The following is a 23,540-nucleotide window of genomic DNA, read 5'->3' as shown; positions in this document are numbered from 1 at the left end:
ACGGCCCCCGTGAGGTAGGGACGACCCCGGTGAGGTTGAAACGGCCCCCGTGAGGTAGGGACGACCCCAGTCAGGTCGAAACGGCCCCGGCGTGGTAGGGACAACCCCGGTCAGGTTGAAACGGCCCCCGTGAGGTAGGGACGACCCCAGTCAGGTCGAAACGGCCCCGGTGTGGTAGGGACAACTCCGGTCAGGTTGAAACAGCCCCGGTGTGGTAGGGACAACCCCGGTGAGGTTGAAACGGCCCCCGTGAGGTAGGGACGACCCCAGTCAGGTCGAAACGGCCCCGGCGTGGTAGGGACAACCCCGGTCAGGTTGAAACGGCCCCCGTGAGGTAGGGACGACCCCGGTGAGGTTGAAACAGCCCCCGTGAGGTAGGGACGACCCCAGTCAGGTCGAAACGGCCCCAGCGTGGTAGGGACAACCCCGGTCAGGTTGAAACGGCCCCCGTGAGGTAGGGACGACCCCGGTGAGGTTGAAACGGCCCCCCGTGAGGTAGGGACGACCCCAGTCAGGTCGAAACGGCCCCGGCGTGGTAGGGACAACCCCGGTCAGGTTGAAACGGCCCCCGTGAGGTAGGGACGACCCCAGTCAGGTCGAAACGGCCCCGGTGTGGTAGGGACAACCCCGGTCAGGTTGAAACGGCCCTGGTGAGGCTCAGACGGCCCTGGTGAGGTTGAGACTACTCCAGTGAGGTTGGGACAAATAAAGGGGACCAGTATGGACTGATGAACAGGTGTAGATACAGAAGCAGAGCAACATTGAACAGAAGGTTAAACTACAATGGGGAGCCTGGGGAGGGTTGCGGGGGGATTAAGAGACCAACTGAAGGACTTATATGCATGCATATAAGATTAACCAATGGACACAAGACACGGGGCGGGGGGGGCGGGGGGTAGGGGCCGGGGGAATGTCATGGGGGGGAAATAGGAGACATATGTAATACTCTTTGTAATACTTTAAGAAATAAAAATTATTAAAAAAAAAAAAAAAAAAAAAAATCAATAAAATATATATTTTTTAAAAAATAAAATAAAATAAATAAAGAAAGAAAATAAAACAGGCTCCAAGTAGTCCATGAAAATGTTGATAGAGAATATTAAGCTATGTTAGATACTCAGGTTCAGAATCACCTCTATCAGTTGAAAAAAACTTCTATGATATGGAATACATCTCTTATCAAGGAAGGTGAGGTAATAAACAAGAGGGTTGATAAAAGGAGGATCAGTATTGGATTGTCTTTTATTCTCTATATATTTACCTATATTATATAGCTATATAGTTACCTTCATGATTGTTCATGTGTCTCCTATACTCTCTCAGTTGAGTGAATTTTCTTCCACATCTTTCACACACCCGTTCTAGGTTTTGCTTTGCTCTTCCTTTTTTCCCATGGGTAGCTTTCTTTACATGCCTTCTGAACAATGCTTTTTCATAAAATTCTTTGCCACATATATTACATCTAAAATGGGGGGAAAAATTAAAAGCATCAGCATCCATAAGAATTAATCCAAGTATAGAAAAAAACAACTATATTTATTTCGGATCCTCCTCAGATTTACTCACCTGTAAGGTTCAGTGACAGAATGAGACTTCACATGGGAATACCAATCTTTCTTCCAACTATAGCACTTATCACAATATTGGCACTGGAATGGCTTCACACCAAGATGTTTGTTCATGTGCTGACGAAGATCTCTAGCTTCAAAGAAACTTTTTTCACATCTGCAATAAAATTCAACCACCCAATTGGATCATCATATTATTCTTTTAAAACAAGCTTCCAAGAATTTAGTATATTCTTGGGTTTCTAGAACTCCACAAAATGATCCCAATTTAAGACAAAAGAGTTCACTAGTACTCTAACCCTGTAATAAGGCTGCAGGATGTTAAGTTCTTTTGGCCCTACCTAGAAACTTTTTAGAAAGAATCATGCAGACCTCCCAAAGGTTACTAGAGAGGACATAGACTTTTTGTCTCCTCCTCAGTCCCTGCTCTCCTCCTTTACCATCTCCCATTCTCTCTCCATGTGTTGGGAGTAGCCCTCACATTAACGATAAGGATGGAGCAACTGACTCAGCCTGTCAACTGGAGGAAAAATGCTTTGGGGAATAGGGGCTTTGAAAAACTCTCATGTATTCCTGGGAATCTAGAAGTCCACACACTTTCTCAGGGCTGTGCACACACTCAGGAAAGACCTGAAAAGGCCCTAAGCTCTCACCTCTGGTGGACTGCACGAACGGGAACAGCAAGCCAAGACACAGCTGTGAACTGCCTGGCTGAGTGCTGAAGGCATTCTGTCATTAGGAAGTGGAATGCTGGCCAGCTGGTGTGGTTCAGTGGTTGAGCATCAGCCCATAAACCAGGATATCACAGTTCAATTCCTGGTCAGGGCACACGCCCGGGTTGTGGGCTTGATCCCTAGTAAGGGGTGTGCAGGAGGGGCCAGATCGGTGCCCACGCCTGTGGTTACACCCCCACCCACAGACAGCCCAGCAGGAAGAAGCCAGAGGCAGCTTTGCAACCCATGCCACTCTGCATGAAGGAGATGACCCCTAAGCTCGATGCCAGGAGGCCATTTAGAAACCAGGAGAGGAAGGCTGTCGCATGTGCCTTCTGGAGTACCCAGGTGCCTATGGTCCAGCTTGGACACGGGATGGGCAGGAGGGGCCCTGACTGGGGGGCAGGTCCCCTGGACCTCTGGCTCCAGGGCTGCGGCAGCAGTGACCCCCATAAGCATAGTCGGGCCAGGTGGGCAGCCTAAATCATCTTAAACGGGGATTTGCATGGTATGTGATTTATATCTAAATAAAACTTTTAAAAATAATAAGTAGAAATATCTAGGCAAAAAAGGGATTAAAATCAAGAAGAAACATATAACAGTTTAATATTATTTTGAAATATTTTCTTTTTTCTCCAGCTTTATTGAGGTATAATTGACAAAAAAATTTAAAGATATTTAAAGTGTACATGATGATAATTTGATATATGTATACTACATTGTGAAAGGATTCCCTCCATCTAGTTAATTAGCACACCTAGCCCCTTGGATACGTGTGTGTGTGTGTAAGTTCTACTCTCTTAGCAAATTTCAACTATACAATGCAGGTGGTTATCAACTACAGCAACCTCAAATATTTTTTTCTGAAAACAACTTTCAAACAAACCTAGCACAAACATAAGGAAATTAATTGAATGGTTCACCCATTAAACACTTACTGAGTACAGTGATAGCCTCGAACCTCAGGCTTTGGCTGGTGCTTCTTTTGGTGCTTGCTGAGTCCAGAGCCCCTGTGAAAAGACTTTCCACAAACTGAGCAATGGTACTTGGACTCTCCTATAAAAATAAAACCATGTCACAAATCCAACAATCATGTGCTCTTCCAATAGAATATCTTATTTCATATTTCAGAGGTTATTTTATCTAAGGGACACGGAAGATAAAACATTTGGCAGCCACCTTCTAAGAATAACAACAAACCACATAAAAATCCCTATTTCCTCTCAACTACAGTGCTAGCAAAGCTACTGCTAGCCCAAGAATGTGCTACACTTCATAGTCATCTGGAATGTAATAGTAAGAGTTGAACACAAGTTCTAGAGGAGATATCTACCCTTTATCAGCCATTTCCACATAACTGCTTTGAGCATTTGAAAATAAGCATTTGTAAAATAAAAATTCTAATGAAATTATAAGACACATAGCATGTTGACAGTTACATCTGCCTACTGCGTAACTTTTTAAAAGCATGTCCATTTCTTTAGGTGCCTCCATCTAAATTACACATGATTTGTCCGGCTGGTGTAGCTCAGTGGTTGAGCATCAACCTATGAACCAGGAGGTCATGGTTCGATTCCTGATCAGGGCACATGCCCAGGTTGCTGGCTCAATCCCCAAAGTGGGGTGTGCAGAGAGATCAATGATTCTCTCTCATCATTGATGTCTCTATCTCTCTCTCTTTCTCCCTTCCTCTCTGAAATCAATAAAAATATATTTAAAAAGTAAATAAATTACACATGATTTAATATTCAGTATGCATTTTTCTATACTGAGGGAAACAATGAATATTTTTACACAAATAAGATAGCTCTAGGGCGGGGGGCGGGGGGAAGGACACATGTAATACCCTTTGTAATACTTATTACAATATTTTTTTAAAAAGAATAAAAAATAAATAAATAAAAGAGGAAAAAAAAAAGATAGCTCTAAAGCTAGATTTAAGAAGATCTTTTAGCTATACTCTCATTAATGAAACACTGCACACATATAGCCATCAGTATATCAATATAATTTCTGAAATAATCACAGCATAATCAATATAACAGTAAACTAGTAGTATATAATATGCACAGAGTAGGTTTAAAGTAGGTTTACAGTTGTTCCTATGGAAAATAATATAGTAATTAATAAATAATAATACAAGAATAAACTCTTCCCCATCCTCACAATTATAAACCTACTTTTGCCCCACTCAGGAATTATGTCAATATAAATTCCTCATTACCTGTGTGAATACTCATATGTTCTTGAAGACTCCGTTTGGTAACAAATGACTTAACACATAGTTCACACTGGAACTGCTTTTGTGATTGATGGAGACTCTGGTGTAATTTTAGACCATGCTTGTAGATGAAAGTCTTTCCACAGACCTAAGACAGCACAGATATTTAAAACAGTAAAACAGAAACGCAGATAGAAGCTGTTTCTGAAGAATGAAGACAGAGAAACCTGTATGCCACTTTAAATTAAAAATTTAAATTTTAAACAAAATAACAAAGTGAAAGTTGAAACAAATGCCAAAGATATTAGCTGGTTGATCTTCTGATTCCGAAATGTTGCTATTTTTCTTATACCCATGTGATCACTGGCAGAGCTCAAAGCAGTACAAAAAACCTTATGCTGTCCTTGAGAGACTAAACAGTATATAAGCTATATTAAAAGAGATATGGGAGCTCAATAAAATATATATATACTAATTTCCTGCTACACCAACTAGAACAGTGCTTCTCAAACTCTGTGATGAAGAACTAGTCTCTCCTCCCCTCTCCCAGGCCACCGCAATCCACTGGGGAAGAGATTTTGTTAAATACAATAAAAATGTCACAACAATGTCAAATTGCCATAACAGTTTTTAAAAGCTTATTCTCATTTCTGTAGTTATCTTCCATAGACCACACATTTTGATAGTGCTATACTAGAAGACCAGAGGCCAAATTAATACTTAGTTTGACAATTGACCCTATGTTGATAACTATTGAATCTGGATGAAGGGTACATAGGACCTCTTTTATTCTCTTGTATTGTATTCTCATATAATAAAAAGCTAAAACAAAAAAACGAGAGAGAGAGAGAATAGTCTAAAGTTGGCTAATCACAGAATTATTTACTTAGGAGTCATATTTTGACATTTGTACCCTCAGTCCTCCTCAACACTAGCGGATACATAGCGCACACAGGATTTTGCTAAGATTTGTCTAAACCCTGGGTTCCTTTTGAGTCCAGATTAGTCCTGCTGAAGGTTAAGGGATGACTGGGATGATGATTCTCACCCAATACATCCCCTGAATCTTAAGGAATTCCATGAACATCCTAAATAGATTCATTTCAAATTACAATAAGTTAAACAACAAATTAAAGAACACAATTAGGAATCACCCTTAACCTAGACAACAAACTAAAAAAGTCATAGAATTCCTTGTGACATTTTTTAAGAGTAAGGGTGACTCCAGAATCAACCAGTCTTATCACCACTTAAATTCCAATCTTCTTTACATAACAAAAATAAATGTTATGGCTTTACCTGGCATGCATGTGGCTTTACACCAGTGTGCTTTAACATATGTATTCGAAGAGAATATAATTTAGGTAATGTCCTTCCACATATGGAACATATAAATTCTCGTTTGGTTCTGCCCTTCTCAGACGATGTTCCTGATGCCTCATTAGATGTGAAATTGGAAGATGATGAAGAGGGTGCAACTTTTCTGGTATGTCGAATAAGGTGTGCTCTCAAGGAGGCACTGTACTGAAACTGTTTTTTACACAGCTAAAAGAAAAAGTAAACAAAATTCTGTCTAAATGTAATTTCATTACAAATGTTAAGTGAAACTTGACTCATATGTCAACTTCCCATTTCTATGTTACAATTACATAAATCAACAAACACATAGACTATGTAAAAGACAATATGCTAGGTACCAGATTATAAAGATGCAAAGGGTAAGGCCCAGCTTCTACTCTGGAGAGGTTTATAATCCAGCCACAGAAACAGGATTTATATGTAAATAAAGGTAAAATATTTAAGAAGGAGTAATCTGAACAATAAAGAAAGGCCTCACTGAGGCGGATAGGTCTGTTTTGAAGAAATTATAGGACAGAGACAGAGACTGAAGAATGCTATCATTATAGGAGTATTAATAGTTGTTAGGTAGAGCAAAAATAGGGGTTTGAAAAAATAGAAAAATAAAACTGTGATGGTCGTTGGATATTATCCAGTAGTTACTGGGGATTCATGAAATCAAAGTTACATATTCCCATCATTTACAAAACTTATTTTTCTAAGCATTGTTTTTTTAAAATATATTTTTATTGATTTCAGAGAGAAAGAGAGAGGTGGAGAGAGATAGAAATATCAATGATGAGAGGAATCATTGATTGGCTGCCTCCTGCACGCCCCACACTGGGAACTGAGCCCACAACCCGGGCATGTGCCTCTGACCGGAACTGGATCCAGGGCCCCTCAGCCTGCAGGCTGATGTTCCATCCACTGAGCCAAACTGGCCAGGGTTACAAAACTTATTGCTAAAAAAATAAATAAAACTCGTCTCTTGATCCACTACCTCTTTCACTTGTTTTTTGTTTGTTTACTCTCTCATGATGCTTATCTTTATAACTCCAAGTAACAGGAATAACAGACGATGACACTCTCCCTTACCCCCACTCTCTACACATATGCAAATCCTTCACATTATCCTACTCTCTCAATATTATAATTTTTATTAGATCTAATTCAGTGTTTACATTTGGATGGTGTAAATGTTATTACACCTGGACCATATAGTACACTATGATTCTCCTTCCTTTTTGTTTTCTGTTTTGCTTACTGCTCTGTATTTACTGCTAATTCATCATTAAACTCTTTCCCCAAATGTCTACTGAGAGGAGATTTAAAACATATCATCTTGAATTAACAAAAAAACAAACAAACTAAATATTTAGCCCTAGCTGGTTTGGCTCAAGGGTTGGAGCATTGGTCTGCGACTAAAGGGTTGAATATTCGATTCTGGTTAAGGGCACGTACTTCATACTTCGGTTGTAGGCTGATACCTTTTCCCGGTGGGGGTGCATGCAGCAGGCAACCAATTTATGTTTCTCTTTCTGTCGCTCCCCCTCCGCCCTCTCTGCCACTCTCTCTCAAAACAAACAAAACCAATGGAAAAAATATCCTCCGGTGAGGATGAACAAACACATCATCTTATCGGCGATCTCTATCTATCAAAGCACTATGCCCCGTTTCCTGCACTTGGACTCTAGAACTGGACCTCGTTTCCCATGTCTTGCTCATTTTAGTGGAACACCTCTGTCAACAGCTTCCTGAGAAAGGGAGTTTGGGAGGTAAAATGTCTGGAAATGTCCTATTCTACCATCAGAAATAACTGATGGTTTGACTGGCTATAGATTCCAAGTTAGAAATAATTTCTCTATTCTCTACATCCTTATATATGATAAATTGCTTGCGTCCATTTCATTTAGCTCTTTTTCTGGAGAGTTCTCCTGTTCTTTCATTTGGGACATGTTTCTTTGTCTCCCCACTTTGGCTGCACAAAATACCACGTGCGGGCGTGCACGTACAGTGCGACTGAAACTTCGTGGCCCATGTGCAGAAGTCGGTATTTTGTGGAAGAGCCACACTCAAGGGGCCAAAGAGCCACATGTGGCTCGCGAGCCGTGGTTTGCCAAGCTGCAGTTTGCCGACTACTGTCCTAGCTAATAGGTTGATGCTCAACCACTGAGCCATACCAACTGGGCAATTATGAAATTTTATAATATACTAGAGGACTGGTACATGAAATTTGTGTAAATTTGTGCACTGGGGTGGAGGGAGTCCCTCAGCCCGGCCTGTGTCCTCCTGTAATCCAGGACCCCTCGGGGGATGTCAGGCCTAAACCAGCAGTTGGACATCTCTCTCACAATCGAGGGCCATCTGTGGGATGACCGGTGGGTGGGGTGATCGGAGGGCCACGCTGGCACCTGCCTTGGCTGGTGGCCTGGCGCTGCCGGCTGTCCAGGTCTGCCCCCCAATTGCCACCACCAGTCGCCTCCCTCTCAGTATGGGGCAGCTCCTGCATTGAGTGTCTGCCCCCTGGTGGTCAGTGCACATCACAGCAACTGGTTGTTCTGCCGATCCTTCTGTAGTTTGGTCAATTTGCATATTAAGGTTTTATTATATAGAATATTGATATAGGTTTATTTTCATCTATGACTCTGGGCATTCAACCTATCCTTTAACAAGAAAACTTCTATACTTAAGCTCTGAAATTTTTCTTTATTGCACCAATGATTTCCTTTTCTTCATGTTCTTTTTTTGAAATTATGTGGATACTATATATCTTAGACCAATCCCCTAAATGTTTCTCACTCCCATTTTCTAACTTGTCTTTTTGCATTATTTTCTGAGAGATTTAGTAAATTCTATTTCCCAACTTTTCTGAGATTTTTATATTTATTATATATTTATTCCTAATAAGCTCTCTCATTCTCTTAATGTGCCCTTTTAAAAATATAGTGTGTGGCCCAAGCTGGTTTTGCTCAGTGGATAGAGTGTCGGCCTGCAGACCAAAGAGTCCTGAGTTTGATTCTAGTCAAGGGCATGTACCTCGGTTGCAGGCTCCTCCCCAGTCTGGGCCCTGGTTGGGGTATGTGCAGGAGGCAACCAATCGATGTGTTTCTCTCACATCGATATTTTCTGTCTTTTTCTCTTCCACTCTCTTTAAAAGTCAATGGAGCTGTAACTGGTTTAGCTCAGTGGATAGAGCATCGGCCTGCAGACTGAAAGGTCCCAGGTTTGATTCCGGTCAAGGGCACGTACCTTGGTTGCAGGCACATCCCCAATAGGAGGTGTGCAGGAGGCAGCTGATCGATGTTTCTCTCTCATCGATGTTTCTAACTCTCTATCTCTCTCCCTTCCTCTCTGTAGAAAATCAATAAAATATATTTAAAAAAAAATAAAAATCAATGGAAAAATACCCTCAGGTGAAGATTAAAAATAAATAAATAAACAAATAAAAAATATAGTATCTGGTTATTGTTTCATTGATGTAACTTTTTCATTTATTTCTGATGTCATACTTTGTAATTTGTTTTTTGGGAGGTGATAAGATTTCATTTTCTTACATTTTTTTTCTTTATTGTTGGCACTATTACACATGTCCCCCATTTTCCTTCCTCCACCCAGCGCCCCCCGCCCCCGGCCTTCATATTATTGTCAGTGTTCATGGGCTATGCATATATGTACTTTGGCTAATCTCTTACATAATTTACACCTCCATGAATATTCTGTAACTACCAATTTGTACTTCTAAATCCCTTCACCTTTTTTCCCCTTCTTCTTTTGAAAAAACCTTTAGCCTGGCCGGCGTGGCTCAGTGGTTGCGTGTCAACCTAGGAGTTCACACACCTGGGTTGTGGGCTCAATCCCTAGTGGGGCGTGCAGGAGACAGCCGATCAATGATTCTCTCTCATCATTTATATTTCTATCTCTCCCTTCCTCTCTGAAATAAATAAAAAATATATTAAAAATAAAATAAAGAAGACCCTTTAACATTTCATATAATAGTAGTTTGGTGGTGATCAACTCCTTTAGCTTTTTCTTGTCTGAGAAGCTCTGTATATGTCCTCAATTCTAAATGATAGCTTTCCTGGGTTATCTTGGTTTAATTCCTTGCTTTTCTTCACTTTGACTATTTCTTGCCAGTCCCTTCTGGCCTGCAATGTTTATGCTGAGAAATCTGCTGACAGGCATATGGGGAAGCTCCCTTGTAGGTAACTAACTGCTGAACTCTTGCTGCTTTTAAGATTCTCTCTTTGGCCTACCTGGTGTGGCTCAGCGGTTGAGCATTGACCCAGGAACCACAGTTCCATTTCTGATCATATCACACACCCAGGTGTAGGCTCGATTCCCAGTAGGGGACGTGCAGGCAGCAACTGATCAATGTTCCCCTCTCATCGATGTTTCTCTCTCCATCTCCCTTTCTCTCTCTAAAATATTCAATAAAAACATTTAAAAACAATTTAGCTCCAAAAAAAAAGATTCTTAGTCTTTTTTTGCATTTTACTTATGTGTCTTGGTGTGGGCCACTTTGGGTTCATCTTGTTTGGGACTCCCTGTACTTCCTGGACTTGTATGTCTATTTCCTTCACCAGGTTAGGGAAGTTTTCTATCATTATTTTTTCAAATAGATATTCAATTTCTTGTTCTCTTTCTCCTTCTGGCACCCCCATGATGCAAATGTCAATGTGCCTGATGTTGTCCCAGAGGTTCCTTACACTATCTTCATATTTCTGAAATCTTTTCTCTTTTTGCTGTTCCGATTGGGTGTTTTTTGCTTCCGTGTGTTCCAAATCACTTATTTGATTCTCATTGTAATCTAACCTACTATTGATTTCTTGTAAATTATTCTTCATTCCAGTTATGTATCCTTCATTTCTGACTGTTTCCTTTTTATGGTTTCTATGTCCTTTTTCATGCTGTTGAAGTTCTTACTAAGTTCTTACAAGTTCTCACTAAGTACCTTGAGCATCATTATAACCATTTTCAAAAAACTCTACATCTGGTAGTTTTCCTGCCTCCATTTCATTTACTTCTTTTTTTGGAGATTTTTCCTATTTTCATTTGGAACCTGTTTCTTTGTCTCCTTATTTTGGATGCTTCCCCATGTTTGTTTCTATTTATTAGGTAGAGCTGCTATATCTCCTGTACTTAGTAGAATGGCCTTATATAGTAAGCATCCTCCAGTCACCCGAGTTGGGTGCTCTAAGTATGCCCCTCTGTGGGCTGTGTGCACTGTCCCATTATAATTGAGCTTTGATTGCTGTTGGCATCACTGGGAGGGAATGACCCCCCAGGACAATCGGCTGTGAGGACTAGCTGCTGTGCACAGGTCAACCTTACAGAGCAGGACCTCTTTCAGTGGGGCTTTGGTGCTCACTGTTGCCCCCTTTGACTGTGTCTCTCACAGAGGTGGTAGGGTTAGAATCAGGTATGGTCTGAAGCTGTCCAACAAATGCACTGGCTGTGGTGCTACGTCAACCATCATCTATGCCCTGCTTGGGGCATAGTTACAGAGAGATCTGCAGGTGGCTGCTACTTGTGTTGGCCTTGGAGATGCCCAAGAGAGACCAAACTGTGAACCAAGGCAGGCTGCAGCTAGTGATGGGCCTGTGGCACTTAGCAAGAGGCATGGACTATGTAGAGGCTGCTTGAGAGTTTTCAGGAAAGTCTGAAGCAGGAGGCAAGAGGGGTCAGTTGTATGGAAAAGCCACTGGAAATGGCTTGGATGGGCCTGAAGGTTGGGTGAAGAGAGCCTCAAGGAATCACCAGGGCAGGGCAAACAGTGTGGGCCAGGTTGATGGAGTCTCAGATATGATGCCTATCTGCCAGCTCTATGGGTGTGGGTTAATCTACCGATACTTTTGTCTGACAGAAAACTCTCATCCTGGTGCCAAAAAAGAAAAGTAAGTTCCTCCCTGTATATCCCTGGTTCTTTTCAAGCTGCTGCCCCAGCACTGGAGCTCAGAGAAAGTGAGTCTGAGTTCAGACTCTTTAAGAGGAACTGCTTGGGATTCTGGCAGCCTTCCACACTCTCCCCCCCGCCCCGCCCCCACCCCCCCCCACCCCCACCCCCCCCCCCCGGTTTTTATAGCCAGTCCTCTTTCTGGCACTGGAATCCTGGGTTAGGTATCTGGTTGAGGCTGGGACCGCTTACTCCTCAGGGGGGACCTCTGCAGCCAAGATATCCCTCCCAATTTTACTTATTTATTTTTAAAGAATAGTTTATTGATTTTTTTAAAAAAATGTTTTATTGATTTTTCAAAGAGAGGAAGGGAGAGGGATAGAGAGTTAGAAACATCGATGAGAGAGAAACATTGATCAGCCGCCTCCTGCACACCCCCTACTGGGGATGTGCCTGCTACCAAGGTACATGCCTTTGACCGGAATCGAACCTGGGACCCTTCAGTCCGCAGGCCGACGCTCTATCCCCTGAGCCAAACCAGTTAGGGCTATTGATTTTTTAAAGAGAGAGGAAGGAAGAAGAGAGAAACATTGATGGGAGAGCAACATCGATCTGCCACCTCCTACACACCCCCTACCAGGGGTCAAGCCCACAACCCAGGCATGTACCCTGCCGACGACTCAAACCAGAAACCTCTTGGTGCAGGGATGATGCCCAACCGAGCCACACCAGCCAGGCCATCCTTCCTGATTTAAAACTCCCACATGTGGGTGTGAGACCAGCCTGTTCTGCATCTCTGTCCCTCCTCTCAATCTTGAGGTGGCTTCTTCTTTAAATCCCTAGTTGTAGGACTTCTACTCAGCTAGATTTCAGGGGGTTCTGAATGATGGTTGTTCTTTATTTTTGATGTGGGTGTGGAAGGACTCAAGTAACATACTTACCTACCATCTTCACTGGAAGTCGGGGTTTTTTTTTAAATTTGTGTAAGTTTTCTTCTCTCTGCGTAGTCTTGGATTCCTCAAAGTTGTTTTCCTCTTGAAATGTTTATCATGAGTCTGATTATCCCTGGTGTCCATTCACATTTCAGAATAAGATGTTAAAAAGATCGACTGGAATTTCTGTGTAAGTGGGGGAGTGGGTTGTCACCCACAGGCTTTAGTTAGAAGTATCTTTAGGTCTTTTGTTTATGGGCTTTGGATTTCTCATCTCTGAAGTCTTTTTGCTTTCAAGTTAAATACCTGACTGTTAACATGCTGAGAACTGATTAGAGAAAGACAACTTTAAAAATCTTAATATTTAATATGCAAGCTTTTACTTTTCCTTGTTTTGGGTATAGTACGTTTACCCTCTCTATACACAGTGTTCCCCAGAGTAATTATAATTTTATCTTTTCTTGAACATAAAGGATGAATTTTTGTCTGAGGGAGTGGTGGTGGGGACTTAATTGCCTCTCAAAAAGACTTTCTAACAACCAGAATCACTTCTACTTTTAAGGTAGCTAGTAATACTAATTCCTAAGCTGTTTGGTAGTTCTGCAATACAATAGGTAAGTGTGTTACTTGAGTCCTTCCACACTCGCATCAAAAATACAATTTTGAGTGCTTCTTAGCTTTCCCCACTGAAAGCCTGGCAATGAGCCCTTTTAAATAATCTGTTGAATCAAAGTCTAGAACAGTGATGAAGAACTACGACACGCGTGTCAGAGGTGACACGCGAACTTATTTTTTTGGTTGATTTTTCTTTGTTAAATATCAAAAATATAAATCTTTGTTTTACTATGGGTGCAAATATCAAAAAATTTCTATATGTGACACGGCACCAGAGTTAAGTTAGGGTTTTTCAAAATGCTGACACGCCGAGCTCAAAAGGTTCGCCATCACTGGTCTAGAATTTAGTTGCTAAGGTCTCCTCTCCTATTCTCTTTGAGCTTATTTATTTTTTCCTTCCAACTCTGTGTGCCCTACTGGAAAACTTTTTTTTTCTTTAAATATATTTTTATTGATTTCAGAGAAGAAGGGAAAGGGAGAGATAGAAACATCAGTGATGAGAGAGAATCATTAATTGGCTGCATCCAGCATGCCCCCAATTGGGATCGAGCCCACAACCTGGAATCAAACCCGGAACCTTTCAGTCCACAGATCAATGTTCTATCCACTGAGCGAAACCAGCTAGGGCAAGAACTTACATTTTAAAAATGATAATTTTACTGTCTCACTGGTATCAGGAGGAAGTAGAGTACATCACTAAATATATTTTTTGTCAAGGAAATACAAGTACAAATCAGAAAATGACTCTTATAGTAATATAAGGGGGACAAACACATAGAACACAAATGGCAGAATAATAATGAAGCAATAAGTTAGATTCCACTTTTCATGACGTTAGACCATCTTCAATTAGTTTCCCAGATACTTACCGGGCATTTGTAATCTCTAGATCTTTCATGTTTCAGTGTGTGCATTATAAGCGTGTATCTTCTCTGAAAAACCATTCCACATTCCCCACATTTATGAGATGCTTCTTCTTCAGTATTCTCTTTAGCATCCCTCTTTGGCTGTTTCATCTTTTTTCCTCTTTGAACTAATTTCTGGGCTACCTAAGTAAGGGATAGAAAACACAATCTAAGTAAATATTAATCATTTTTAAGTCATGAATCATAAATATTGCAAATTCATATATCTTGTTATACTGTTATTTAAAAGTTTAAGCTGTTTTCCTGTACTTATCCTCCTTCACCCCATAATTTTCACCATAGGCATAAGTTTACCCATAGAATGCTTTCAAATTAAAGCTAAAACTACAAATGTCAACTCTTCATCATACCTGTTGAACTGCTGACTTGGGAGTGGCTTTCCGTTTCTGCAGCTTTTTCTCCATTCCTTTGTGTAGTCGAATATATCCCCCTTCATTAATAGAACGCTGTCGAAGCCTGCTTCTATAAGTATCATCATCAGGGCTGAGGTCTGTCTTTGCAACTAGATTTTCCTGATCTTTTAAAGATTGGCCAAGGTTCTGTCTATGCTCTGGAATGTCTTCATCACAAATATCCTCATTTGATGTATCATTTCCCATATCACTGTTTTCTGGAGAGCCACTGATTACATTCTCTTTGGAGAGTTTAGGATAAATATTAGAAACTGTGCTACCTTCTTTACTGTTTGAAGTTTCTAGGTCTGTCTGGTTGTTTTTTGTTACTAAATCAACAGACTCCATTTCAGGGTGAGAATCAGTTGCACAGCATACAGGTGAAGGTGACAGAGCAGCTTCAGCCTCTGCGGGGACCTGGGGCTCAGGCCGCTGTCTGAGCTCTCCATGCTGCTCAGTTTCTGGCACTTCTCCATTCACCAACAGTACAATTTCACAATCCCCAAGGTCAGTAGGTAAAGTTGTGGTGGTTCCCTCATTGTTAACCACAGGAGGTGCTGTACCTCCGTTTTGTTCTGGTAAGTCCTGGGTAGATGCAACTGTTTGTACTTCACCCTTTTTATATACCGTTAGCTGCTTCTCTTCCATTAGTTTATGTACACTTTCACAGATTTCTAAAACTTCTGACATGAAGAGATGCCGAGCCAAGATGGCTACATCAGCCATGCTACAGAAATCAAAACTTAGGACAGAAGTATAGGCAAATTCCAGTAAAGGGAGGAAGCTTGCTTTACAGAAACCTATATGAAACAAGACAGATGAGGGACAAAAAAGTCAAATCACCACTAACACACCTTGTAAGAACAATTAATACATGATTATGACAATATAAAATAGAATATAAAGGCAAACATGACCATTTATTCTGCAATTAAACACTCTGGATTTGTTTTTGTGTTCTGGTTGTTTATTAAGCCTTGACTAACTCACTTCTATAAGCCGAGTCTCTCAATACCTAAAATAGAAAATAATATCAGACTTACTACCTCAAAGAGTTGTTGTAAGGCAGTCATTTTCAAACTGTACTCCTTAGAACCCCGGGGGTTCCTCAAATTCCCCTCAAGAAACAGCTGCTGGAGAATGGAGGGTAAAAAAAGAGAGGGATGCAGGTGAGTAGGCAGGGTTCAACCAACTTGTCTCCTAACCTCACTTCATATGTATAGCTTGCATATTTTAATAGAAGTCCATATAAAAATTTTATTGTGAACAATGAGTTCTACTAAATATTTAAAAACAAGGTATAAGGCAGGAGGCTAGCAAAATGTTTCTGTAAAGAGTCAGATAATTAATAGTACAGGCCATAAAATGTCTGTTGCAACTACTCAACTCTGTCATTATAGCTAGAAAGAGTAGTCACAGATAACACATATACAAATGGGTGTGGCTGTGTTCTAATACAACTTTATTTACAAAAAAAACGAGGGAAAGGAGAATTGGGCTATGGTTTGCCTATTCCTGGTCTAAGGAATGAAATAATTACTGTACACATGAGGTATTACATTCCTATTTTATCTGAAAAAATAAGATCAGTTTATTTCTTTTCTAAGTTCTCAGTACTTCGCTTTCAAAAGCCACTTTAATATAGGCATGATTCAAAAATCAGAAAATTATAGTGATGTCTAACTCCATCTCCATAACCAGTATTTTTAAGAATTTGTATAGTTTTCCAGAGTTTCTTTATAAAGCCAAGCAAATATTCTTACTCCCCTTTTTTTACAGGAGGTATCTTATTACACTCTACTGTGCCTTACTTTTCATATGCAATAATTTATCTTAGAGATCTTTTTAAAATATTTTTTTATTGACTTCAGAGAGGAAGGGAGAAGGAAAGAGACAGAAACATCAATGATGAGAGAGATTCATTGATTTCCCCCAACCAGGGACCGAGCCCCAGACCTGGTCATGTATCCTGATCGGGAATCCAACTGACCTCCTGGTTCATAGGTTGACGCTTAACCACTGAGCCATACCAGCTGGGCTATCTTAGAGATCTTTTATTAAAATAAAGAGAGCCAGCCCTAGCCGGTTTGGCTCAGTGGATAGAGCTCAGGCCCACAGACTGAAGAGCCCAGGTTTTATTACAGTCAAGGGCACATACCCAGGTTGCAGGCTCCATCCCCAGATGGGGGCGTGCAGGAGGCAGCAGATCGATGATTCTCTCTCATCATTGATGTTTCTCTCCTCCCCCCCTCCCTCCCTCTCCCTTCTTCTCTAAAATCAATAAAAATATATTTTAAAAAATATAGAGAGAGCCAAAGCAACCTTTTAAAAACACACATTTGCTGCGTTATTCAGTTTTGACTCAAGCTACATAAAATGCTGTCCTTTTACATAGGCAGACGGGATGCACAAGTATACATGGAAGCCATACACTGAGATACATTAGGATCAGGTTGAAAACTGAGAGAACTACACATCAACATTATCATCATGGCTATTTCTGCCATCCCAATGAAGGCTGTCATTAAATAGGCTATAACCATATTAATCCTGCTACAAATTATGAGACCAAGTTAAATAGCTTGAAGAAAGAAGGAATATTTCTTTTTAAAAAAATATACTTTTTATTGATTTTAGAGAGGGAGGGGGAGGGGAAGAGATAGAAACATCAATGATGAGAGAGATTCATTGATCAGCTGTGCCCCACTCTGGGGATCAAGCCTGCAACCTCAGCATGTGCCCTGACCGGGAATCGAACCGTGACCTCTTGGTTCATAGGTCAGCGTTCAAACACTGAGCCACACCAGCTGGACAGAAAGTATATTTCTTTAAAAAACACACACATACCAACAAAATAATGTATGTTGGTCTGTTATCTAGTATCTTTTTAATTCCTAAGTTTGAAGCCATAAGAAAAATTTTCCACAAAAGAATTAACACTGGCCAAAACCGGTTTGGCTCAGTGGCTAGAGCGTCGGCCTGCGGACTGAAAGGTCCCTTGAGAGGGAATCGAACCTGAGAGCCTGTTTTGCAGGCTGATGCTCTAACCACTGAACAAACCAGCCAGGGCTTCTTTTTATTTTATTGATTTTAGAGGGAGAGGAGAGGAGAAGAAGAGGGGAAGGGAGATAAACATGTATTTGATGTTCCACTTATTTATGCATTCAATGTTTGATTCCTAACTGGAATCAAACCTGCAACCTTAGCTATGGGGATGATGCTCTAACCAACTGAGCTACCAAGTTAGGAAATTTTATATTATATGTTTTTATGAAAATTAAAAAAAAATTTTTAATGGACAACATGATAGAGCATCGGCCTGCGGACTCAAGGGTCGCAGATTCGATTCCAGTCAAGGGCATGTACCTTGGTTGCAGGCACATCCCCAGTGGGGAGTGTGCAGGAGGCAGCTGATCGATGTTTCTCTCTTATTGATGTTTCTAACTCTCTATCCCTCTCCCTTCCTCTCTGTAACAAATCAATAAAATATATTTTTTTAAAAAAGGACAACATGCCCAGCTGGTGTGGCTCAGTGGTTGAGCATTGACCTATGAGCCAGGAGGCTACGGTTCGATTCCGATCAGGGCACATTGCCCGGTTGCAGGCTCGATCCCCAGTGTGGGGCGTACAGGAGGCAACTAATCGATGTGTTTCTCTCATAAAAAATAAATAAATAAACTTATGACAGGTACTTCCACATTCAGCATACAGTATGGTAGACTACGATGCCCTGAAGGACCCATATACTTGAAAAATACTAGATAAAAATATTTTAAAATATTATTCTAAATATACTCAGCGCCCCACCAAATTAAGCCAAGCTTAATTTAGCACTTTGATAGTCATAAAAAAAAACCTCAAGATGAGAATTTAAAGTGGTCCCAGACTGCTAATGCCCTCAGTATCTAAAAGAAGCAAATGCTTTTCTAGGATCTTCAACTTAGGACTCAAAGATTTCCCATAAAATTCTAAAGAATATGAATTCAGTATATATAGGGTGTTTTTTTTTTTTTAAATCACAAAGAAACAAGACACAAATGAACAAAAAGTTAGTAGAAACAAACAGCATAAGTCAAACCAGCAAAGAATATAAGTATTGCTATAATCAGACATGAAAAACAAAGAGTAGCATACCAGTAGAACAAAAGATCATAAAAAGCAGCTCCCTAAAACTGATCATCTGAAATAAAACTAAAAAGAACCTCTAAAATGGAAAACACAAATTGGAATAAAAAACTCAATAAATTTCATAGCAAATCAGACACAGCTAAAGAGTGAGCGAACTGGAATTTTTCAGGATAATCTACAAAGAAATGAACAAATTATGAAGGAGAGATTAAGAAACACAGAATATAAAGTGAGAATGTATCAAAAAGTATATAGTACCTTGGATTATAGCAAAAGATAAGTAAGGCCTTTGTTGGATAAATCTCTAAAACTTTATTATAGTCTCTATTAAAATACATTATTTTCTTTTTGTGGAAGTTGAGGAGCTGCTTTGACAGTTCAGTGGTTCTCAACCTTCCTAATGCCGCGACCCTTTAATACAGTTCCTCATGTTGTGGTGACCCCTAATTTCATTGTTACAAATTGAACATAATTGAAGCATAGTGATTAATCACAAAAACAATATGTAATTACATATGTGTTTTCCGATGGTCTTAGGCAACCCCTGTGAAAGGGTCATTCAACCCCCAAAGGGATCGAGTCCCACAGGTTGAGAACCGCTGGTTTATATGAAATAGCAATTGGTTCTAAATAACTAAAACCCACCTGAAAAATAAAGGTGGCAAACTTTCCTTATTATAAAGCTAAGGTAATTAAGACCAAATTCTAAGAGTGTAGAAAAGCCCTGGAGGGTGGCTCAGTTGGTTGGAGTGTTGTCCCATACACCAAAAGGTTTTAGGATCAATCCCCTATCTGGGTGCCTATGGGAGGCAGCCCATCTTTCTCTGTCTCTGTCTCTCTCTCCTCCCTCTCCCCCGCCCACCTCCCTCTCTAAAAATCCATAGAAACATGCCCTCAGGTGAGGATAAAAAAATTTAAAAAGAGAGTAGGAAGAAATAGCCAATAGATTAGAGCAAAACCTAGAGCCACTACCAAATACATGTGGAAATTTGTTTTCTTTTTTTTCCTTACCTGAGGATATTTCCCATTGATTTTAGCGAGAGTGGAAGAGAGAGGGAAACAGAGAAATATCAATGTGAGAGAAATACACTGATTGGTTACCTCCTGCATGAGGCCTGACCAGGGTCTGGGCTGGGGAGGAGCCTGCAACCATGGTACATGTCCATGACAGAAATCAAATCCAGGACCCTTTGGTCCACAGGCTGACGTTCTATCCACTGAGCCAAACTGGCTAGGGCAGAAAACTGTTTTCTAAGAGAATTTGCATGGTCTTTGGGCAGGAAGAGGATAGAATTTTCACTAAATGGTTCTGAGAAAAGTGGTGATCAAAATAGGGAGGGAAATGATATCAAACACCTATCTCTTACTAATATTCCAAATAGATTAAAAATTAAACATAGCCGTAACCAGTTTGGCTCAGTGGATAGAGCGTTGGCCTGAGGACTGAAGGGTCCTGGGTTCGATTCTGATCAAGGGCACATGCCCGGGTTGCAGGCTCAATCCCCAGTAGGGAGTGTGCAGGAGGCAACCAATCAATGATTCTCTCTCATCATTCATGTTTCTATCTCTCCCTCTCCCTTCTCTGAAATGAATAAAAAAATTCTTAAAAAACAAAACATATTTGCTTAACATATATAAAAATAAGCATATGGAATGAAGAATAAATGAGGTATTTTTTTTAATAAAGAGGTTGTATTGCAGTTATTTGGGGGCGGACTTTTAATTTACTACAAGCTAATGAGAAATTGGGAAAGAAAAACACTCATATGCTTTTTTCTGCTTCAGATGCAAAAAGACAGAAAAAAAAATTCCAAAGCTAAAATATAAAAAGACTATATCTGTGATGAATTTTATTATTAAGAAGGCCCACTATAAGGAGTATTTTCTCCTGAGTCTCCAAACCCAGAGAAAAGCAAACTCCACTAATCTAGAATGTAATACAACTCTATGCTCCATAAAAGTTTTTGCTCATCATTGTATTGCCTGAGCTTACATTAGTTCCTCACACACAGATGATTAACAATTTTTTAAAAATATATGTTTTTATTGATTTCAGAGAGAGGAAGAGAGAGGGAGAGATAGAAACATCAATGATGAGAGAGAATCATTGATCGGCTGCCTCCTGCATGCCCCCACTGGGGATAGAGCCTGCAACCTGTGCACATGTCCTGACCAGAATAGAACCGTGACCTCCTGGTTCATGGGTTGACGCTCAACCACTGAGCCACATGAGTCAAGCTTTTAGTAATTAAGCACATATAAGAAAAAAATATATGTATTTGTCTCCCCAGAAGAAATGAGTTTAAAAAGTATAAGGTAGAAAAGGATCAGTGGTTAACTAGGTTAAGTGTTAATATACCTGGACAAAATTACTTTTTTGTTTCAGAAAGAGGAAATGACACTTTACACAGTGATGTCAGTAATTCAAGAGTTGCAGCAAGTTAATATTATGAAAAAATGAATAAATAAGGTTATTTTATTTATTAAAATATATTTTTATTGATTTCCGAGAGGAAGGGAGAGGGAGAGAGATAGAAACATCAATGAGAGAATCATTGATCGGCTGCCTCCTGCACACCCTCACTGGGGATCAAACCTGCAACCTGGGCAAGAGCCCTGACCAGGAACTGAACTGTGACCTCGTGGTTCATAGGTCAATGTTCAACCACTAAGCCACACCATCCCAGCAGGTTAGCTATTTTAATTCGTACTAAATTTTCATTTATTGATTCCTAAGCCCTTCTATAAGTTCTAATAAGGCCAAAAACAAAAGTCAAATTATTCATTTACAATAACAATGAAACAAACAAAAAACCCTCTACCTGGAATTCTCATTATCCTTCACTGACAGTTTGATTATTGAACCTAATGAGTTCTAGTGATTAATCTTAAAAATCAAAAACCAGACCTACAAAAGTGCTCTATTATTAACATGTTCCACAACTTAATATACAGGCAGTCATTTTTAAAATAACAATTACTTAGTGTAACAACACTGATGCAGTGCAGTCATGGACTTTTCTCAAACTGTTTTTAACAGTGTAAATCCCAGATAATCTTCTACTGCTACAATTGTCTCACCTAAGAGGCAGTGGATAGGAAATGACAGCCTTTTCCATAAATCTACCTTGGAAGCCTTGCTAACAGGTTTTCAGTTCAGCTTAGTCTGCTGCTATAAGTGGGCTTCTTCCACTTTAGCATTAACCCTGAGTTTGTAAGAAACACACACACACACATACACACAAACACACACATGCCTTTTCCAGTATGTACTTATAAACAAAAAGCAAGAGTATTAGAAAATTCTTACCAGAAAGATCCACCACTGCCTCATGACTGGAAATGGCTCCTTTCTCAATAAAAAGATCTCGAAAATATTCACTATTAGCTGACAAAACAGATTTATGAGCTTTGTACTCTTCTCCTTCAATTAACAAAGTAACATCACAAAACTGGTTGGAGAGTCTCTGTTCATTCAGTTGCTTTAACACAGCCTGACAATGTTTTGGAGAAGAACGTTTCACCACTCCTTTGGTGTCAACCTATCAAAATAAGTGTGAGACCAAGAGTTGTATTATATATCATCTGTATGTCTACCCTTAACAGAATTTAAGACAAGACACATCCTTCCCTTTTAAAAGATACCACTAATTAAGAAAGAAATAGCCTGATATTCTTTCTTTATTATCTATGTATTTAAATGAAAAGATATGTTGTTCTCACTCTCTTCTGCTATGTTCATTCTACTTGACCCATTGAAAGCCTGCATCTCATTTCTTACTAGCCTGAAATCTGATGACATATGAAACTAATGCAGGCAAAAAACAAAGACCTAGCCAGCTTAATTTCACCTTGCTGCGTGGCCCAGAGACTGCTTCCAGAAGTGTATTCTGTCTGTCAACACACCATTAAAAAAGAGAGGAGTAATTAACAAGTTACATTCTGAAGAGAACAACAGGAATATTTATGCTGAATGAAGAGGCAATATTAGCATACTTCTAGTGTATACAACAACATAGTGCATTACCCAGTGGTTCTCAACCTTCTGGCTCTTTAAATACAGTTCCTCATGTTGTGACCCAACCATAAAATTATTTTCGTTGCTACTTCATAACTGTAATGTTGCTACTGTTATGAATCATAATGTAAATATCTGATATGCAGGATGGTCTTAGGCGACCCCTGTGAAAGGGTCGTTCGACCGCCAAAGGGGTCACAACCCACAGGTTGAGAATCGCTGCAGACGTAGACCAGCTTAAATCTTCAATGTCAATGCCAATACTCAAGCAGTTTTAGTAGTTTAAGAAAAAATTCACAAAGCCTACAAACACTAATACATTAGTTACACATGTTAAAGCTGAATGAAAAGTTCCACTTACAAATACAAGTTCATGTTTAGATATTGGCTTCTTTTTTGCAGGCTTGGAGGCTGTAGTTGGAGTTGAAGTAAAGTTGCTCAGGTCATCCTCTGATTCATTACTTTCTTCTCCAGATTCAAGGTCTAGTCCTAATTCTTCCAACATTTCTGAAGTATCTGATATTGGACGGGAGCGATCTAGTTTCTCCTGGCATTTGCTACACTGTTTAATGTAATCTTTGACTTGCTTTAATATACCTACAATAAAAATAAAAGTTAACAAGTCAAATGTAATATTGTTCTTATTTAAAAATTGAAAAATATATTATACAGGTGATTATTTAGTCTGTGTATACTTATGTATCTTCCAGTGCATGCATATGTGTAGACACAAACATGACCCATTAAGTACACAGAGTTCTTTAGAATTTAAGATACATTTTTTCAAAGATATAAG

General features: G+C 39.9%; 1 protein-coding gene across 1 annotated transcript in view; it reads right to left on the bottom strand.

Moving 5' to 3' along the window:
* Window positions 1–23,540, bottom strand: part of ZBTB11 (zinc finger and BTB domain containing 11) — a 35,199-nt gene that overhangs the window by 5,432 nt on the left and 6,227 nt on the right. Inside the window, exons 2-10 of the mRNA XM_070406056.1 lie at window positions 23,106–23,341; window positions 22,037–22,268; window positions 14,557–15,398; window positions 14,150–14,329; window positions 5,802–6,047; window positions 4,506–4,650; window positions 3,220–3,337; window positions 1,567–1,725; window positions 1,287–1,462 (exon numbers count right to left, since the gene is read on the bottom strand). Of these exons, the coding sequence (XP_070262157.1) occupies window positions 1,287–1,462; window positions 1,567–1,725; window positions 3,220–3,337; window positions 4,506–4,650; window positions 5,802–6,047; window positions 14,150–14,329; window positions 14,557–15,398; window positions 22,037–22,268; window positions 23,106–23,341 (2,334 nt within the window). The remainder of the gene's footprint in view (window positions 1–1,286; window positions 1,463–1,566; window positions 1,726–3,219; window positions 3,338–4,505; window positions 4,651–5,801; window positions 6,048–14,149; window positions 14,330–14,556; window positions 15,399–22,036; window positions 22,269–23,105; window positions 23,342–23,540) is intronic.

Source organism: Myotis yumanensis, unplaced genomic scaffold (genome assembly GCF_028538775.1).
Source record: "Myotis yumanensis isolate MYYU_CA2020_CCGP unplaced genomic scaffold, mMyoYum1.0.hap1 SCAF_2, whole genome shotgun sequence".
NCBI lineage: Eukaryota > Metazoa > Chordata > Mammalia > Chiroptera > Vespertilionidae > Myotis > Myotis yumanensis.
Note: the sequence above shows the minus strand (reverse complement) of the source record. Positions and strands in the feature narration are given on the sequence as shown.